This window comes from Camelus dromedarius, chromosome 2 (assembly GCF_036321535.1).
Source record: "Camelus dromedarius isolate mCamDro1 chromosome 2, mCamDro1.pat, whole genome shotgun sequence".
In the NCBI taxonomy this organism is placed as follows: Eukaryota; Metazoa; Chordata; class Mammalia; order Artiodactyla; family Camelidae; genus Camelus; species Camelus dromedarius.
This window is the reverse complement of record NC_087437.1, coordinates 120,028,686-120,045,050: the sequence shown is the minus strand read 5'-3', so window position 1 is coordinate 120,045,050 and position 16,365 is coordinate 120,028,686. Positions and strand designations below refer to the sequence as shown.

At 51.7% G+C, this 16,365-nt stretch overlaps 1 protein-coding gene and 1 long non-coding RNA gene across 7 annotated transcripts in view; one reads left to right on the top strand and one right to left on the bottom strand.

The window, feature by feature from the left end:
- The window catches only part of PKNOX1 (PBX/knotted 1 homeobox 1), a 42,009-nt gene extending 27,741 nt beyond the window's left edge, over positions 1-14,268 (bottom strand). Inside the window, exon 1 of one of the 6 annotated variants that reach the window (XM_064476359.1) lies at positions 14,149-14,268. In XM_064476359.1, coding sequence (XP_064332429.1) covers positions 14,149-14,166 — 18 coding nt within the window. In that variant the 5' untranslated portion in view covers positions 14,167-14,268. Of the gene's footprint in view, positions 1-94; positions 7,489-14,148 lie in introns of those variants that run through there. The other 5 variants (XM_064476369.1, XM_064476365.1, XM_064476362.1 and 2 more) reach the window with 5 other exon arrangements.
- A 445-nt stretch (positions 14,269-14,713) lies between these two features.
- LOC116155696 (uncharacterized) lies at positions 14,714-15,232 on the top strand. Its single transcript, XR_004139538.2, has 2 exons — positions 14,714-14,996; positions 15,076-15,232. It is a non-coding gene; the product is annotated as an uncharacterized LOC116155696 (long non-coding RNA).
- Positions 15,233-16,365: the final 1,133 nt, after the last annotated feature.

Sequence of the window (16,365 nt, the reverse complement as noted above, 5' to 3'; positions counted from 1 at the left end):
AGAAAGCAAGAGATGGGACATTTTAGGTTTGAGACGCTTCTTAAGTATCCACGAGGAAATTGCTAACAAGTGAGTCTGGCCCATAGGTACAAACCCAGTAATCATCAGTGCGTGGCTGGCATGTGCAGAGGTCCAACTGTGCCCTCCAAGGCATCCCCATCCTCGCAAACAGGACCTTACTGAGAAACAGGGTCTCTACAGACACAACAACCACGTTAAAGCTCTCAAGAGGGATGCCCTTAAAACCGGGGTGGGGGCGGGAGAAGCAGCTCTCAGGGGCACTGAGGGGACGGCCGTGTGACTCTGTGTGAACCAGAGGCAGAGACGGGAGAGGTGCCACACGCCAGGGACAGCCGGAGCCCCAGAAGCCGGAAGCGGCAGGAAGGACCCTTCGCTCGAGCCTTCAGAGGCAGTGTGGCCCTGCGGCACCCTGACTTCAGGTCTGGCCACCAGAGCAGTGAGAGACACATTTGTGTGGTTTCCATCCAGCCGCTGCTTTTAGGACATAGTCACAGCAGCCCCAGGACACGGGGCAGTCAGGTAAAGCCACAAGGCTGCGGGAGACCTCCCGGGGGGAGGAAGATCAAGGACCCGGCACGGCCCACGGGACGAGGGCAGAGCTAGGTAGCGCCCCTGATGCTGGGAACAGAGCTGTGGTAATGCAGCTGAGGGTCGAGGGAGAGGGAGGCGTGGGCGCGGGAGGGGGCGCCAGGCCGGGAGATGAGTCACGTGGAGTCACCACCAGAGTTGCCCTCCCGGCCCCCTGGGACTCCATTCTTGAGATAGAGGCCCCACATGTCCACAGACCTGTCGCTGAGCCCCTCCTAACGGCCTCTGCCTTGACTGACCGCCAGCTCCGCCCCGGCATCATCGCTACACCCTGATCTCAGGAGGAACCACGTGAGCTCCAGGCTCACCCTCCCACTCCGTCCTCCACCTTCCAAAACCATCCTTGCAGATCAAGTCCCGGCAGCCTGGCCCCACTGCGGGTGTGCAGATGGCCAAAGGGACACCCCCCAGCGCCCTCCCCAAAGCTGGCCTCTGAGCTGGGAGCTTGGGAACTGCATCCTCACCCAGGCCAGGAATCTCCCCGGGGCCCTCACAGGCTCCCTGCAGGCCCATAGCACCTCAGCAGTTCATTTCCACCCTGTGCACGGTCCTTCAGGGCTGAGGGCCGGTCCTGCCGCATCCCCAACGACCAGTACCAGCCAACGTGAAGTCTAAGCGCCGAGAGTCTAAAGGAGAGACTCATACCCAGGCTCACTGTGCACACGGCACGTTCTGGACACAGGACTCACTCTGCACCTTGACCTCTGCCTCTCCTTGGGGACCTTGGCCATTTCCCATTTCTCCCCCAGCCACCACCACGTGGCTGCTGGGATGAGAGCTCACAGCTGGGCTCTGTGTCTGAACTCATCTCTGCCTGTAGAGAAGGGAGCCGCCAGCCCACAGCACCGCCCTACGGACAGTCACTGAACAGCAGAAGAGGCTTCCTGGGGGAGATCCAGGCCCCAGTCCACGTGCACACGCACGCACATGCACATACACACACATATACATGCACGCGTGCACACACACACGTACATACACACAAACACTGAAAAAGCCAACTTCTCTCAGTGAACGTCTCTGCAACAGGCAGACTTTGAAAGTGACTCCCTGACTTCACAGCTATACCTTCTGGCCGTGGAGACACGGGATAAGGGCCTGCAGAAAGCAGAGCGTGTCCAGTGAGGGCAGAGGTAACGCCACACCCCCGCGGCCAGCGGAGCTGTGAGCTCCAGCTTGCAGGGAAGGCAACCAGGGCCGCGAGATCCCCCTGGGAAATGAGGGGGGCACAGGGCTCCTGAGTCTCGGGGCTTCTTTCCCAGAGCTGCACAACGGGAGATGGGGGCTTCTCCCCCATCAGCCACTGTGCGCATCTCTGAAGGTCGGCCGCCATTCAAGACGGAAAAGAAAACACTTTATACTACTTTCATTAAAAAAAAAAAAAAGCCAAACTGAAGGAAAAGATATGACCCTCCCCTCTGTGGACGAGTCCCTTCCTGGCCATGCTGGAGAGTCACTGCTGTCCACGCACTGATGGACGCACATCCTCTGGGACGAGGCCCAATGCCAGGCCCGCCGTTGCCGGCTCTGCTCAGAGTCCACCGGGCCTGAACCGCAGGGTCGGGAAGAGCCGCAGCTGCTCACCTATGGTGTCAAACTGCGACCAGGCAGCACTGCCACGTCCCCAACAGCTGAACTCAACAAAACCCACAGCAGAGGCCCTGCAGGGGCCCAGACAAAGAAGACAGAGCCCCAGTCACGCCCGTCTCTCAGCTGTGAGGTGGTTCTCACCAGCCGGGCTCTCTGAGCAAACCTGGCAGAGCAGGATGGGGAGGCAGAGTGGGCGCCCTGCTCTTACCTGGGAGGGACTGCCCTCCCCAGACCAAATACCCCAGAACACCCACCCTGTCCCCTAGACCTGCTCACATCTGCATCAAGGGGCTCCTCTCCTGCCCGGGCAGGGAGTCGGCGCTGACCCGGTGGACTCTGTCCCCTGTGCTCGCCCGCTGTCGGAGAACTGATGAGACGCTCAGTTGCAAGTGTACCGTTCTGTACACAGTAGTATCTACCAGTCCCAAATGACGGGCGTTCTTAAGGCTTGCTTCCTTCCCTCTGGTTACCCATTTTCAGGGTAATATGCCCGTTCCCTAGCGTTCTCCGATAGTGACCAGGGAGGTGGTTTTAGCATACCATGATCTCATGGGTTTGAACATTTAAAAATTAAGTCATTTTTTATATACTTATACATGTTCTGATGTTCCAAGTTATCCTATCTTTTTCCAATGCAAGATCCTGCAGTCACCTCCTACAGCTTCTGACGCACCCTGGAAGTCTGGAAAGCTTCCTTGCTTTCAGGTAAAACGAGATACTCCAGGCTCATCTTGTTCATTTTCTGTGCCAAACTCAGTCTGTGCCATTCATCCAAGGAGGGGGTTTTGATTCCTGACAATGGAAAATGATAGGTAGAGACCACAATCTAAGTGCTATGTGTGCTCCTGCCACTGGCTGGTCACTGTCTCCAGGCATTTTCTTTCTCTTTTTCTTTTTTTAATTGAAGCGTAGTCAGTTACAACGTGTCAATTTCTGGTGTGCAGCACAATGTGCCAGTCATGTGTACTCGTTTTCATATTCTTTTTTATTAAAGGTTATTACAAGATATTGAACATAGTTCCATGTGCTACACGGAAGAAACTTTTTTAAAATCTATTTTATATATAGTGGCTAACATATGTAAATCTCAAACTTCCAAATTTACCCCTTCCCACCCCCTTTCCCCAGTAACCATAAAATTGTTTACTATGTCTGCGAGTCTGTTTCTGTTTTGCAGATGAGTTCTTAGTGTTCTTTTTTGTTCTGTCTTGTTTTTAAGATTCTACATATGAGTGATCTCACATGGTATTTTTCTTTCTCTTTCTGGCTAGGCCTTTTCAATGGACAGTGATTGGAAATACTTTCTCAAAAAATCTTTTCAAAACAAGTAAACACTGATACTTCCAATTCAAATTTGGGATTACAGGGTATTTACTTAACTACTTTGAATTAGTATTTGTATAACGTTTTTCTTTTTTTCTTTTTTTGCAGGAGGGGTAATTTAGATTTGTTTAATTATTTATTTATTTAATGGAGGTACTGGGGATTGAACCCAGGACCTCGTGCAAGCTAAGCACACACTCTACCACTGAGCTGTACCCTCCCCACTATATATCTTTTTTCTTACCCTGAAAATCTTGTTCCTAATAACAGTAAAATGACAACTTGTCATATTTTATACATATGTATATACATAGTTTCAAAATAATGAGTATTACTACTAACAATATGAAAACTAAAAACCTTAAGATTTCTTTGTAATTCCTTTCTCCTTAGGATTTATCCCACTAGAATAGATGTACAATCCAATTTGTTTCGAAGTCACTTGAAATAATTCTTCTCTGTGCAGTTAAGCCACCAACTCAATGCCCAGTTAGGTTCTTCTGATTCCCTTTGCTTTTAATTTTTAGGTAGTACTCCCACCTGCCCCCCACCATTTGGTTTAATTTAATTTAAAACTATATAAAACATTCATACGGTTACACAGTTCCATGAATCAAAACTATAGAAGGTAGGTCCAGAAACCTAATTTATAACCCTCCTCTCTCCTCTCCTCTCCTACAAGGAACCCATTTTAACTAGTCTGGGTTTAAGCTTTTTTATCACAAGCAGATGTTCACATGCCTCTCTGTTCACAGTTCTGAGCCTTACTCTTCCCACTCACCACGTCCTAAAGATGCCACAGAGCAGGTCAGTAGTCCCCTCACCCCTGTCCACAGCTGCGGACTGAGAAACATACACTGTGGGCTCAGCGTAGTTTATTCCACCAGTTCCTCTGTGGACATGGGCGTGTTTCTTCTGGAAACCTAGGTCTGATCATGACACACCCACTTAAAACCCTCCAGAGGACTCCAACTGCCTACAAGATACAGATCATAAATCTTAACACAGTGTGACTGCTCAGCACCATTGCATCCTTACCTGTTCTCCTCCCGCCCCACCCCAGGTCACCCCCGTCTGCACTGCAGTCACACTGGGCCCTTCCAGGCTCTTCAGCACCCTCAACCCCTCAAGGCCCGTGAGCTCACCGTCCCCACCTGTCTGGAATGCTCTTCCTACCCTTGTCCCCTTGTCCACTCCTGTCCCCCTGGATGGTTCCCATCGGGCAGCTCCACCTTAGAAGGGCTGCCCTGACCTCTGACCCACATCTCAGAGCAAAACACGCCTCCTTCCCACAGTCCTCACTGCAGTTGTCACTTTGCATTTATGGGGACAGGCCTTCGATTAGCTTGTGCCGTTACTACTTCCAGGCAGGCAGGAGCCGGCTCTGTGTTCGTTCACCATCATATTCCTGGCACCCTCCCTGTGTCTGGTACACAGCAGGAGCACAATGATTGTTTCATGAATGGCTGCTACAATCTATACAACACAGGAATGAGCTCTTCCATGAAAGTTTGATCTAACTCGCCCCAGTGTCTTTTTAAAAAGGTAAACCTTGACTACCTTCTCCACTTCATCTAAAGTTGCTGTTCTGTACAAGTTTCCTACCTGCAAGGTCAATTCTGGTCACTTAAGTCTTCTTCATAAGCCATCCGCAGCGCTTCACATTAACTGCCGTCAAGCTGTACCTGGTATGTTCTCATTTGCCAAATTTCACATCTGTAGTCACCTCCCTTTTTAAATACTGTGTTCTCGTTTCTTCTTAATCAGATTTGCAGGAAGCAAAAACAGATTTGCCTTAATTTTATTTTCCTCATTTCTTGAGTTGAAAACTTAATTCACTTATTTTTCTTGTTCTCTAATAAATGCATTTAAGGCCACACACCTCCTTTCTTGTGAGAGCTGCTTTTGCCCCACCCTGCAGGTTGTGCTGTGTAGTCCTGTCACTCATTAACAGAGAGCCTCAAAGTAGTTAACGATCTCCTCTCTAACCCAAGAGATACAAAGAAGGGGGTCTTAACACGCTCAGGCAGGTACTTCTAGCTCTCCTTTCTCTCTGAGGCTCTAGCCAGGCTGCCCTGCGGTCTGAGAATCTGGTCTATAGTACCTACTTTTTGAAACCTTACTTTCTTTGTGGCCTAATATGTGGCCAGTTTTGTTCAACACTCCATGTAATTGAGGAGAATCTGTTTTGTTTGTTGTGCACGCATTTCTGTACATATCCATTAGCAATATTATTTAAAACCTCTATGTCAGTGGTTCTCAACCAGAAGTGATTTTGGCCCCCAGGATACATTTGACAACGTCCAGACACACTTCTGGTTGTCACAGTGAGGGAGGGGGTTCTGTGATACTGGCACGTAGTGAGCAGAGGCCAGGGACACTGCTAGACATCTTACAGTGCACAGGACGCCCCCTGAAAAAGAACCATCTGGCCCCGAATGCCAGCAGGGCCAGGTGAGAACCCTTCCACATCCTTTCTTCTTTTGATCTACTTGGTTTGCGTCTTGCTAAGAGTCACATTAGTCTCCCATCTGTGTAGAACTGTCAGCTTCTATTTTGATCAGTCTCCATATTTCTCCACATTACAGATGCATTAGCTTATGGTTACTAACTACACCTTTGAGCAGGAGGACGTGCTCCTCAGACACTTCTCACCTTGAGTCTAGTTCTCAGCTCTGGGCTCGCTCACGCCATCTGACGTTAGTCATCGGTTCTTAAACACACCAACCAGGCGTCCTTGTTTCCTTCTTTCTCCTGACCTCCCTTTTGTTGAAATGACGAAGTCCGTCTTTGCTTCGCTTTCCCCCAGGCACCCAGGAGTCACGTGTCCTGTCCTCAGTCTCCTACTGGTTACCTTCATGGCCTACAGTCAACGCTAACACCTAGAGCCCAATCCACTTCCAGAACAATCCTTGTTCCACTGATGAAATGTGAACTTGTGTTCTTTCTAATTCACATGTGAACTGAGTTCTCTCGCAGCAGGCACTGCGACTGACCTGCCTTTACAGGCGTAGTGCTGGCAGAGAGCGCACAATCTGGGAGGGCAAACACATCTAGGATCGTTTTAGGACATTTTATTAAACCTTTCAGATGAATTTCAGGGCACTTAAAGGTTAAACTTATTGTCTAGGGGGTTCACCCGGCCGTAATGCTCCATCCCCAGGGGGTGCTGTGTAACCTGATGACACCGAACACACACCCACACACATTTGTGCATCAGCACCGAACTAGAAACGAGGTCCCCTTCAATGGGGCCACACCAAACTGAGCAAAGCATCTTGTAGTAACTGGTTTTGAACATCTGATTATTTTGACTAGTCTAGAGAAGAATTCAGATTATTTTAATGCCATGCTATCAAGAATACAGCTACAAAGAGAAAAAGCCTTAAATGTTTTGTCCGCACTATAATCGCTACTTTCAGTATTATCTATTATATGAAAAAAACACCATAGAAAAGCATTTCTTTAAGCTTTGAAGGCAGAAATCCTAGGAATAGTCCATAATATGTACTCCACTCATGCAAACAAACTCAATAACTGAATTCTCCACTTGGAACACAATTTGCATAGAACAATTTTTTTTAAAAAAACAAGAAAAACAACATACATAAAGATGGAGAGATTTTTAAAGTTTAAAACAGTTATAGCTTATAGACTTAGGGAATACTGAACTGACATTAAAATTGAAACTGGAAAATCAACATTTAAATAAATAGCAGGTAAAGTACACCCTCAGGCTAGTTAACTAAACACGATCCAGTCCAGTCGAAAGGTCCACAAGAAACAAGTCCCAGAAAAGCACTCAGAAAGAGTTGAGGATTATTCCATCTCCTGTTCTGATGCCTTTTACACAAGAAATGCTGAGAGACCGGAAGACAGACAGACAGAAAGAAAGAAAGAAAGAGAGAGAGAGAAAGAGAGAAAGAAAGAAAAGAAAGAAAGAGAAAGAAAGAAAGAGAGAAAGAAAGAGAAAGAGAAAGAAAGAAAGAAAGAAAGAAAGAAAGAAAGAAAGAAAGAAAAAGAAAGAGAGAGAAAGAAAGAGAGAAAGAAAGAGAGAGAGAAAGAGAGAGAAAGAGAGAGAGAAAGAAAAGAAAGAAAGAAAGAGAAAGAAAGAGAGAAAGAAAGAAAAAGAGAGAAAGAAAGAAGAGAAAGAGAGAAAGAAATAAAGAAAGAGAAAGAAAGAAAGAAAGAAAGAAAGAAAGAAAGAAAGAAAGAAAGAAAGAAAGAGAAAAAGCAGGGATTCTAGAAAGAAAAAAAAAGAAGCCCTGATGAGCAAAGACCAGTGAGGGCGGCCTGGTCTGGTCTGACCGGAGCCCTGCCCCCTCCCCGGCCCCCAGCCTGGGCACTGACCAGCCCGGCCAGGCCTGCTCCCCAGCTCCTGACCCCGGAGCCCCGCAGCCCAGAGATGCTGGGCCCTCCTGCTGTCCCACTGGCATCTGGGATCTCTGAACAGGGGCTGCTGGGCAAGGTAGGGGCACCCACAGAAAAGAATTCAACACGACACACGGCTCAGTCAGGGAGGCAGGGGTTCCCAGTGCTCAGATGCCAACAACAGAGAAAAACAAAAGGGCTCGGAGGCAATGGGAACTACTCACTGGGGCGGAAATTCCTAGGCTTATGTTTCTAGCATTTATTCACATGGGTTCCTTTAAGATCCTGATTACAACCTAAGAGCTACTTTCCCAGGCTCAGTTTTTACACAGAGGACACTACATACGAGTCATCATGACGTTAAGAGCCCGGGGAGGGAAAATGTCCCACCTCCCCCCTCATCATTCACGGTCCCCCAGCAGTTACGCCATCTGATTCCACTCGGATCCAGACCAACGGAGTTTCAAGTTGAGAGCTGGGGGCACCAGGTCTGTAAAGGGCCCGCTGGGAAACATGTGTGGCTTCGTGGCCGCACCGTCTCTCCGACATCTGCCTTTTCCTTTGAAAGCTATCGTGTAAGGCTCCTGGGCTGGAGGAAAACTGGCCACAGTGGGACCCGGGCCTGATGGCCAGCTGTCCAAGGAGACCTGTTGCACTTGGAAGACACAGCCGCACTGACAGGCACCCTCCAGCTCAGCTTTCACTCCCTGCGCACGTGCGGAGCCCCGGCAGCCCCTCCCTCTCGGGCTGCCCCGCGCCCCAGCCAAGGCGGCTCCCAGCCGCTCTCAAAGGTGCTTTAGCTACTGAGCCCAAGTCCACGAGCAGAGAAACGCAGGAAACTCAGGCAATGTCAGTTTTAGTGGCTGTGAGAGGCAGCTATGAAGTCAGAAGAGGACTCAGGACAACAGCAAGTCACGAGACAGGGCAAACTCTCTCTCTAGATTTTTGAGCAGAATTACTAATCTTTCCCAGAACATTTAATTGATGATCCTTTTCTAAACTAAACCTGAATGTTAATAAAACTAAGAAAGCTGTCAAGGAATCCAACTGTCAAAATTCTATATTCAAAAAAAGAGATCTTTTCCAAGACACCTTGCAGGACACTAACTGTTCAGCACTAAGGCTCAGTAAATTGTCGTTCTGCATGTAGGAAGGCTTAGGTGACTGCAGCCTGGAAACACCAGCCACCTGCCTGCCTGTCCCGTCTCCTGGCTTCCTGTCCCATCCAGGGGAGGTGCTCGGTCAGTAACTCATTCTGAGGAATACATCTGTCCAGAACTCACTTTACTTTTCAAACAAGGTTTGGGGAAGTACCACTTGAAGTTTAACGTTCAAATAAAATCACAGACGTTAAATCCTGGTAAACAAAATCTATCCCCAAAACATATTTCTGAGCCAAAGGTCCGTACGTGTCCACCAGAGACACAGCAAAATTCTAACAACAAAGTTGTTTAATGGTCTCAGAATCCATTTTAGTAATGGGCTGGTCTATCACAGCTGGCAGAATTTAAAATTCACATCACAGCTTTGTTTTTAAGACCATGACTATCACTGGCAACATTAAACACTGACATTCAAAACTTTCATCATACACTTGCTGCTAAAGGGCAGTGGACACGTCTTAGGAAAAGTAGGAGCACAGTCCTTCAAGGTAAGGACTCTCCCACGGGACATCTTTCTCCCTGGGGAAGGAGGGAGCACTGCAGAAACGGGCCTGGCAGCACTACCCCGACCTGCCCTGGCTGGCACTTGGGAGGCCCGAGGCCCAAGGCCCGAGATGATCAAATAAACACACAAAATATCAGCGCCTAAGTGCTCCAAGGGGTCTGCAACATTAGGTCAGGCCGTAAAGCACGCACGCGTGTACACACACATATACACACACACATGCGCACACACGCACGCACATATACGCACATACACGCAGACACAAACACATTCACACATACATGCGCACACGCACATACATGCACACACACACAACCACACACACGCAGATACACACACACCCCAGAACCACCAAACCGCGTGAGACCTGAGGTAAGTGTTTAAAATGAGAAACGTGGATTATGTAAATACATGAAAACACATGTGGTAACACTGACACCAAACAGCTTAATTGAATTTTATGTAAAAATGCATGCATTTCCCACTAAGGTAGGTTCCACATGACGCGTTGTGGGAAATGCTGTCCTGGATCAGTACTTCACAACCTGGGGGATTTCTGTCCCCCGGGGAACTTTTGGCAACATCTGAACACAGTTCGGTTGTTACAACTGGGGGTGGGGTCCCACTGGCACCTAGCAGGGAGGGACCAGGAACGTTGCTGAATCCTACAGCGCACAGGACAGTCTCCACAGCACGAGGCGCCCAGCCCCAAATGCCAGCGGGGCCACAGCTCGGGACCCTGCCCAGGGGACCACAGGGGTGTTTTACGCGGCAATAAACTCTGCTGAAATAAATGTTCGTTTTTTTTTTTTCCAAAAATGTATACATAAACACATAACTGAATTTAGAATAATGCAAAGTTAAACTCCTGACTTTAATTCAACAAAAATACAAGCCCTGATAAAACGTCTCAGACGACGTGTGACATGTATTGAGGGCTTACCAAGCTCTCATTAAGGCAGGGTTTTTTCAAGTCTGATCAGACTGTTCAGGAAACTGCGATCACAGTTCCTCCCAATCTCTGGCCCCTCTGAGTGACCCCACCGCACTGCAGACCCTGCTGAAAGGGGGACCCGGAGCCCCTGGCCCACAGGTCAGCCCCCAGGAGACACAAAAGGAAAGAGCTTTGTCCCTCTCTCCCCGGGGTGCACTGGGAAAACAGGCCAAGGATGCGGTGGGCAGAGCAGGAGGGCAGTGGATCCTGGCGCGGCCCACGCCGTGGGTCCATCCACCCAGGGCCCCGCACTGGGGTGGCCCCTGCATCCCTTTTTTCCTTCTTCCGGTGTGACCCCAAACCCCTGGCCCTGGAGCCAGCCTGCTCCCTGCCACCCTGGGGCCTGACGACGCAAACAGTGAAAGCTGAATTTCCTACAAGGCACCCCGGCCTCACCCCATGAGGCTCTGCAGGGCCAGAGGCTGCACCAAGTAACGTGCACCTTTTGGGGGACTGGGGTGGGGCGTCACCCTGAGCAGAAATAATCTCCCCACAAGTCCACATGGATCAGCTGGGGAGGGAGGGCAAGGTCTGGTGTCTGGACCTGCAGGGCGAGCACCTCCTGTCACTTCAAGAAAGACTCGAGGCAATAAAGTGGCTGCAACAGTTTTACTTACACACAGGCCCTCAGTCTTGCAACCTGAGAGAGCAGGACTTTTCAGGATTTTGACAAATCCTGAGGACCTTTTCCCCAAGGAATCCTAGATGGAGTCGGGCAGCTGCTCTGTCCCCTCCCGGGTCCCCCAGGGGCATCCTCAGAACCATGATGCTTCCTCAGCGGGGTCTGAAGCCCCCACTGGACAGCATGTTTGCCGCACCAGCACTCGGCCCTCTGTGAGTGAACCTGCCAGAAAGTGACTTGGCGGGTGGGACTGCCACCTTGACTCCAGGAGCGGCTCAGGCCGAGGTACCCCCTCCCGCTGCTTGCAGGGCAGCTTGGCTGGTGTGGCCTCCCTGAAGCCTGTGCAGCCAGGCCTCTCCAACCAAGTGACCATGCCTCTAGGCCCTTGAATGTAGATTCTAACAATTTCCAAATGGAACCTCTTCTACACTGTATTTCCCTTCCTATGTCTTCCTAAACAGCGTGTACAAGACAGAACCATCACAGCCGCGAGTCGTCACACTGGGGTCAACAGCATCCCCACGCAGCCTCACCCCGCTATACACCAGACCGCAAGCTCTGAGCTCCCTTATCTGCACTGGTTTTATTTCCTCATCACCTTTGCTATCAGCAACTATTTGAGGAAGGAAAAAAGAGGCACATATATATTCCTACTAAGGGATGGGCTGAGAGTAAACTGAGTCCTAGTGCAGAGGTTCTTAACTTGCTCTCTGTGAACCTGAATAAGAAATAAAAATCACATCGTTATTTGCAATAACAGCTGGCTGACATTCAGCACTCATTCAACTATGAAGGCAGACACGAAATCCCGGAGTGTTAATGGCAGCTGTGACTTCTTCACCAACAGAAGCCACAGGTGTCTTCACAGCACTACCACAGCAATCGCACACTGTCAGTGACACCCATCAGCACCCAGAAAGAGATGGCTGAGCCTGTGTTCAGTCTGTTACTAAGGGAGCCAATAAGGTGGCATTTAAGGAAACTTATCACCAATTTGGTTCAATATTTTGATAACGAAAGTTGAGTATAACAGGTTCTCTTCTTGATCCTATTTTACTTTTTCTAAAACAGCTGCAGTGAGGAGTCTGGAGGCCAGGAGAGCACAGGGAAACGCCCAGGGCAGACGCTTTGCTTCACTCTAGTGGTTTCAAGGTTTTCTTTTAAACAGTTTCAATTAGTCTGCAACAAAAGTGACAGTTATAACTAGACCGTTACTATTTACACAGTTCCTTTCACTATTCTTAAGTAGTACTTTTCTGAAGTTACAACAGAGATACAAGAGTGTAAATGTATGTACCCTTGGGGACACGAACCCAACAAATGCGTTGGAATCCACTACCATTAACCATGCAACCGGCTGAAACTGAAATCATCAGCACAGAATGTTAATCTTTTAAGTCATATTTCACCAACTATATTTCATCCATTCTAATTCCCACTTTTAAATCTCTGAAGTAGTAAGTCCTTCCACTGGTGCATTCAGAAAGCACCGTGTCAGTCAGTATTACACAATGGTACATCGTAGATTCAACCAAATATTGTAACAGAAGTATCCACTCTCTGTAAACTAAAAAAAAAAAAAAAAAAAAAATGTGATGAAAGGCAGATCTGCGTCAGTCTGCCATCTTCCAGTCAACGTACAATTGGATTGGGAGCATCACCAATACCTGTACTAGCAGAATGGCCACATCTCACCTCCACTGTTCCACATGACACTTACAATGTGTTATACAAAATGCTATGTGTTATATAAATACGTCATTTTTCAATATGTCAGGAAAAAAATCATATTTATACCCAACAAAAGTTGAAGGTTTCGTTTACCCTGAAGTGGCAAGTACTCACTTCCTAAGAAAAAAACAGTGAAGCTGAGTCTTAGGCTCTAAGTTATTAATTATAGCCCGTTTCATACGGCAATTATATCTGGATGGTTGCCAGCACGCGATCAAATTTACCAAACGCACATTTTCCTGCGCACAGGTATCCTCCGCCTGCCGCAACCAAGCATCTTAATTCTGCTCCCAGCCCCTCGGACCCTGGTTCCCGCAGCACAGGTCAGACGCAGGTGGGGAGTCACACAGCACAAAGGAGAACCTAAATGGCTAAGCCTCAGAGCCACCAATAAAACAGGACATTTCAACAGCCACTGCGCTGAAATAAAGCAGACTCAACTCTTCCTGATTTTTCTGAAGTGAGTCACGATTTCTTTCTAAAGGAATGTGAATTCCAGAGAGCGGCCGGCCCGTGCCCAACACGTCCAGTCATCGAGTTCAAATTAGCCGTTTATTATTCGCGGCGCATTCGTAACGAATTCCAGAAACCCGGCACCCCGGCCCTCGGGCAGAAGGCAAGCACACCCCGTCCCCTCCCGGACCCCCGACCCCCAACCCCGCTGGCCGCGCCGGGAAAGCGGGACCCTCGCAGCCTGAGAGGTGCATGGTCGCCCCGCCACCCGCCCCGCGGAGCTCCGCGCCCGCCGCCCGCGAACCGGGCCCCGCCCCCGCGCCGCCGGCCCCGCCCCCGCCGCGCGCCCCCGCGCCCCTCAGCCCGGCCCCGCCCCCGCCGCGCGCCCCCGCGACCCCGCCCGCCAGGGGCGCGCGCCGCACTCCGAGAGGGACAGTTAGGCGCGCGCTCCTCGCAGCGGGCCCCGCGCGGCGACGGCGGCGGCGGCGCCTTCCAGAAATTTCCGCGTCCCTAAACCCACACTGAAAAACAAACGGGGCGCGCCCCCGCGCCGGCCCGGCGGACGGCGCCCCTCCCCGCCGCCTCGGCTCCCCTCCCCCACTCGCGCCCCCTCCCCGCCCCCTGCCCCGGGCGGCGGGTCCGGCGCGGCCCTCCCAGGCGGCGGCGGCCCGCGGAGACCCGGGCGGCGGCGGCGGGGCGGTGGCCGCGGCGCCTGCGGGCCGGCGTGATTGATAGGGACGGGGCGGCGGAGCGGCGGCGGCGGCGGAGCGGTTGAGTGACAGCTTACCTGGGTGCCAATCTTCATCACACTGACAAGCGGCTGCAGCAATCGGGACCCGCAGTGCCGCGCCCGCGTCCAACCGTCACGCCGACGCTGGGCCACGCGACACAGCCTCGCTCAATGGGAGGAGGGCGACGCCGACGCGCGCTGCATCAATATTCACGGAGGGGGCGGGGCCTGCCTGGCCCGGGCCCCGCCCCGTCCCTGCGCCGCGGCGGCTGGGGGCGGGGCCTGCACGCGGAGGGCGGAGAGTGAGCCGGGGGCGGGCTGCGGCCGACCCGGCCCCGCCCCCGCCTTGCGCCCGAGTCAGGCCCCGCCCTCAGCCGCCGCGCCGGGGCGCGATCGCGCCTCAGGACTTGGCAGCAGGGGGCGTGGCGCGCTCAGGTCACGCCTCCTCCGCTCGCTTCTCAGCGGCGGCAGAGGGGTTTGGAGCAGGCTCGGGTGGGCGAAACCATCCGCCACGGTCCGGCGGGGGGGGGCTGAGCTGTACCATCCGCGCGAGGAGCCGCTGGCCCCTCTTCGTGCGCCCCCGCACAGCCGGGCCTGGCCAGCCGGGGGCGGCCCTCGGAGGCCGGGCTGCGCGGGCATCCGGGGCCCAGGCCCCTGCCGGGCGCGGCGCCCCTTTGTACACAAGCCCGCGGCCGCCCCTTGCCTTCTTCCCTGGGGCGCAGGCCGGGGTCGCGAAGAGTGCACACGTGCACCCCAAGCATGGCACAGGTGCCCAGCACCTGCCTGACCCCAGGTGCTTAGGCCCGGGTTGTGAGCTCTTGTCACCACTGCAGGCTGGCCTCTGGTCCGGTGCCCTGCCCTCAGTATGCCTGTCTCCAGGTGACCCACAGAAGCCCCGTATGCAGGTGAAGTAGCCTCCTTTAGGGAGTGTAGACTGAAATAAATGTGCAGCCTAGAAGCTGAGATTTATGTTTTATTCTGCAGACATTTCTGAGACTTGAATCCCTGGAGCCCAGGATGACAGCCTCCCAGATCGCTCTGAAGGATTGCTCCAAAGAGGTACGGGAGGACCCAGGCTATTATTGGAGTTTTACAACAAAGAGCCTGTAGTCAGAACATTAAAGATTACTGTTAAAGAAAACCAGACATCTCAAAGAATTTAGTGCTTTTCTGTGTGTGGGAAGAAGCAAACGTTTGGGCTCATTTAAATCTTTTGAGAAGCACCTAGCCAGTATCTTGTCCTTTCACATTCTGATCCCCCTCAGGCTGCAGAGGTCGGGCTGCAGGCTTGTCTTCACTGGGGGTTGGCGGCAGCAGCTGATGATTTGATGGTTTCAGCATTCTCTGTTTACTGATATGGGTTGCTTTATTTTTCATTCACAGAGACACGTAAAGTGTGGTCTGTATTTCAAGGTGAACTTTCAAAGACTGTGTTGCGGTATCCCCTCGGGTCCCTCTGGTGGCCTTGCCTTCCAAGACCTTAAGGGACGGGTAATGCCTTCCCTAGTGCAGAGGCCCTGGGCTTGGCCGACTGGCTGTTCATCTTTGCAGAAACATTCCTCCTGCATGGGAGGATGGCTGCGTGGAGCCCGTACACAGCTGGGAGAAGGGCTGCCCCACCGTGCTGCCCTGGTGTGAAGCAGACGCAGGACAGGAAGTAGGGCTGGAGGCTACCTGGGGGAGGTTCAGTCTTGAGCAGCCCAGGAGGACATCCCTGCTAAGTCTTCAGGGCTCCACAAACACCATGAAGCCACAGGCGGCCTGTGTGGCCCTGCAGAACTGTGTTTTCTGGAGAGAAGGTTGTAGCAGCGCCCGGGCTTGGAGGAGGCCAGTGAGCCACTGACGAGTGGAAAGTTGGAGGGGACGCCAAAACCTCAGTGATGCAGACCAGCTACATATACGTGCAGGGCCTGGGCAAAGCGGAAATGCAAGTTCCCATGTTCAGAAGTTGTTAAGAATTTTAAGACAGGGACAGCAGAACATTAAATTGAACATGGGCCCCAAGCACCTGCCCTGGCCTCACTGGCCTCACCCTAGTCCCCACCTTGGGCTGAAGCTGTCACCTGGTTCCCATCAAGTGTGTGAGGCATCAGGGGCCTGGGACCAGGAAGACCTGGGGGTGTGCAGTCACCTGAGAGCCGGGTACAAGTCAAGGCAGGTGAGGCCCAGGCCCTGCACCCCACATCTGGTCTCTGAAAAGAGAGAGGGCTGGAAGCACCAACAGAGATCACCTCCAGGCTTGTGGCCCTGAGCCACTCACATTTGGAAACCCTT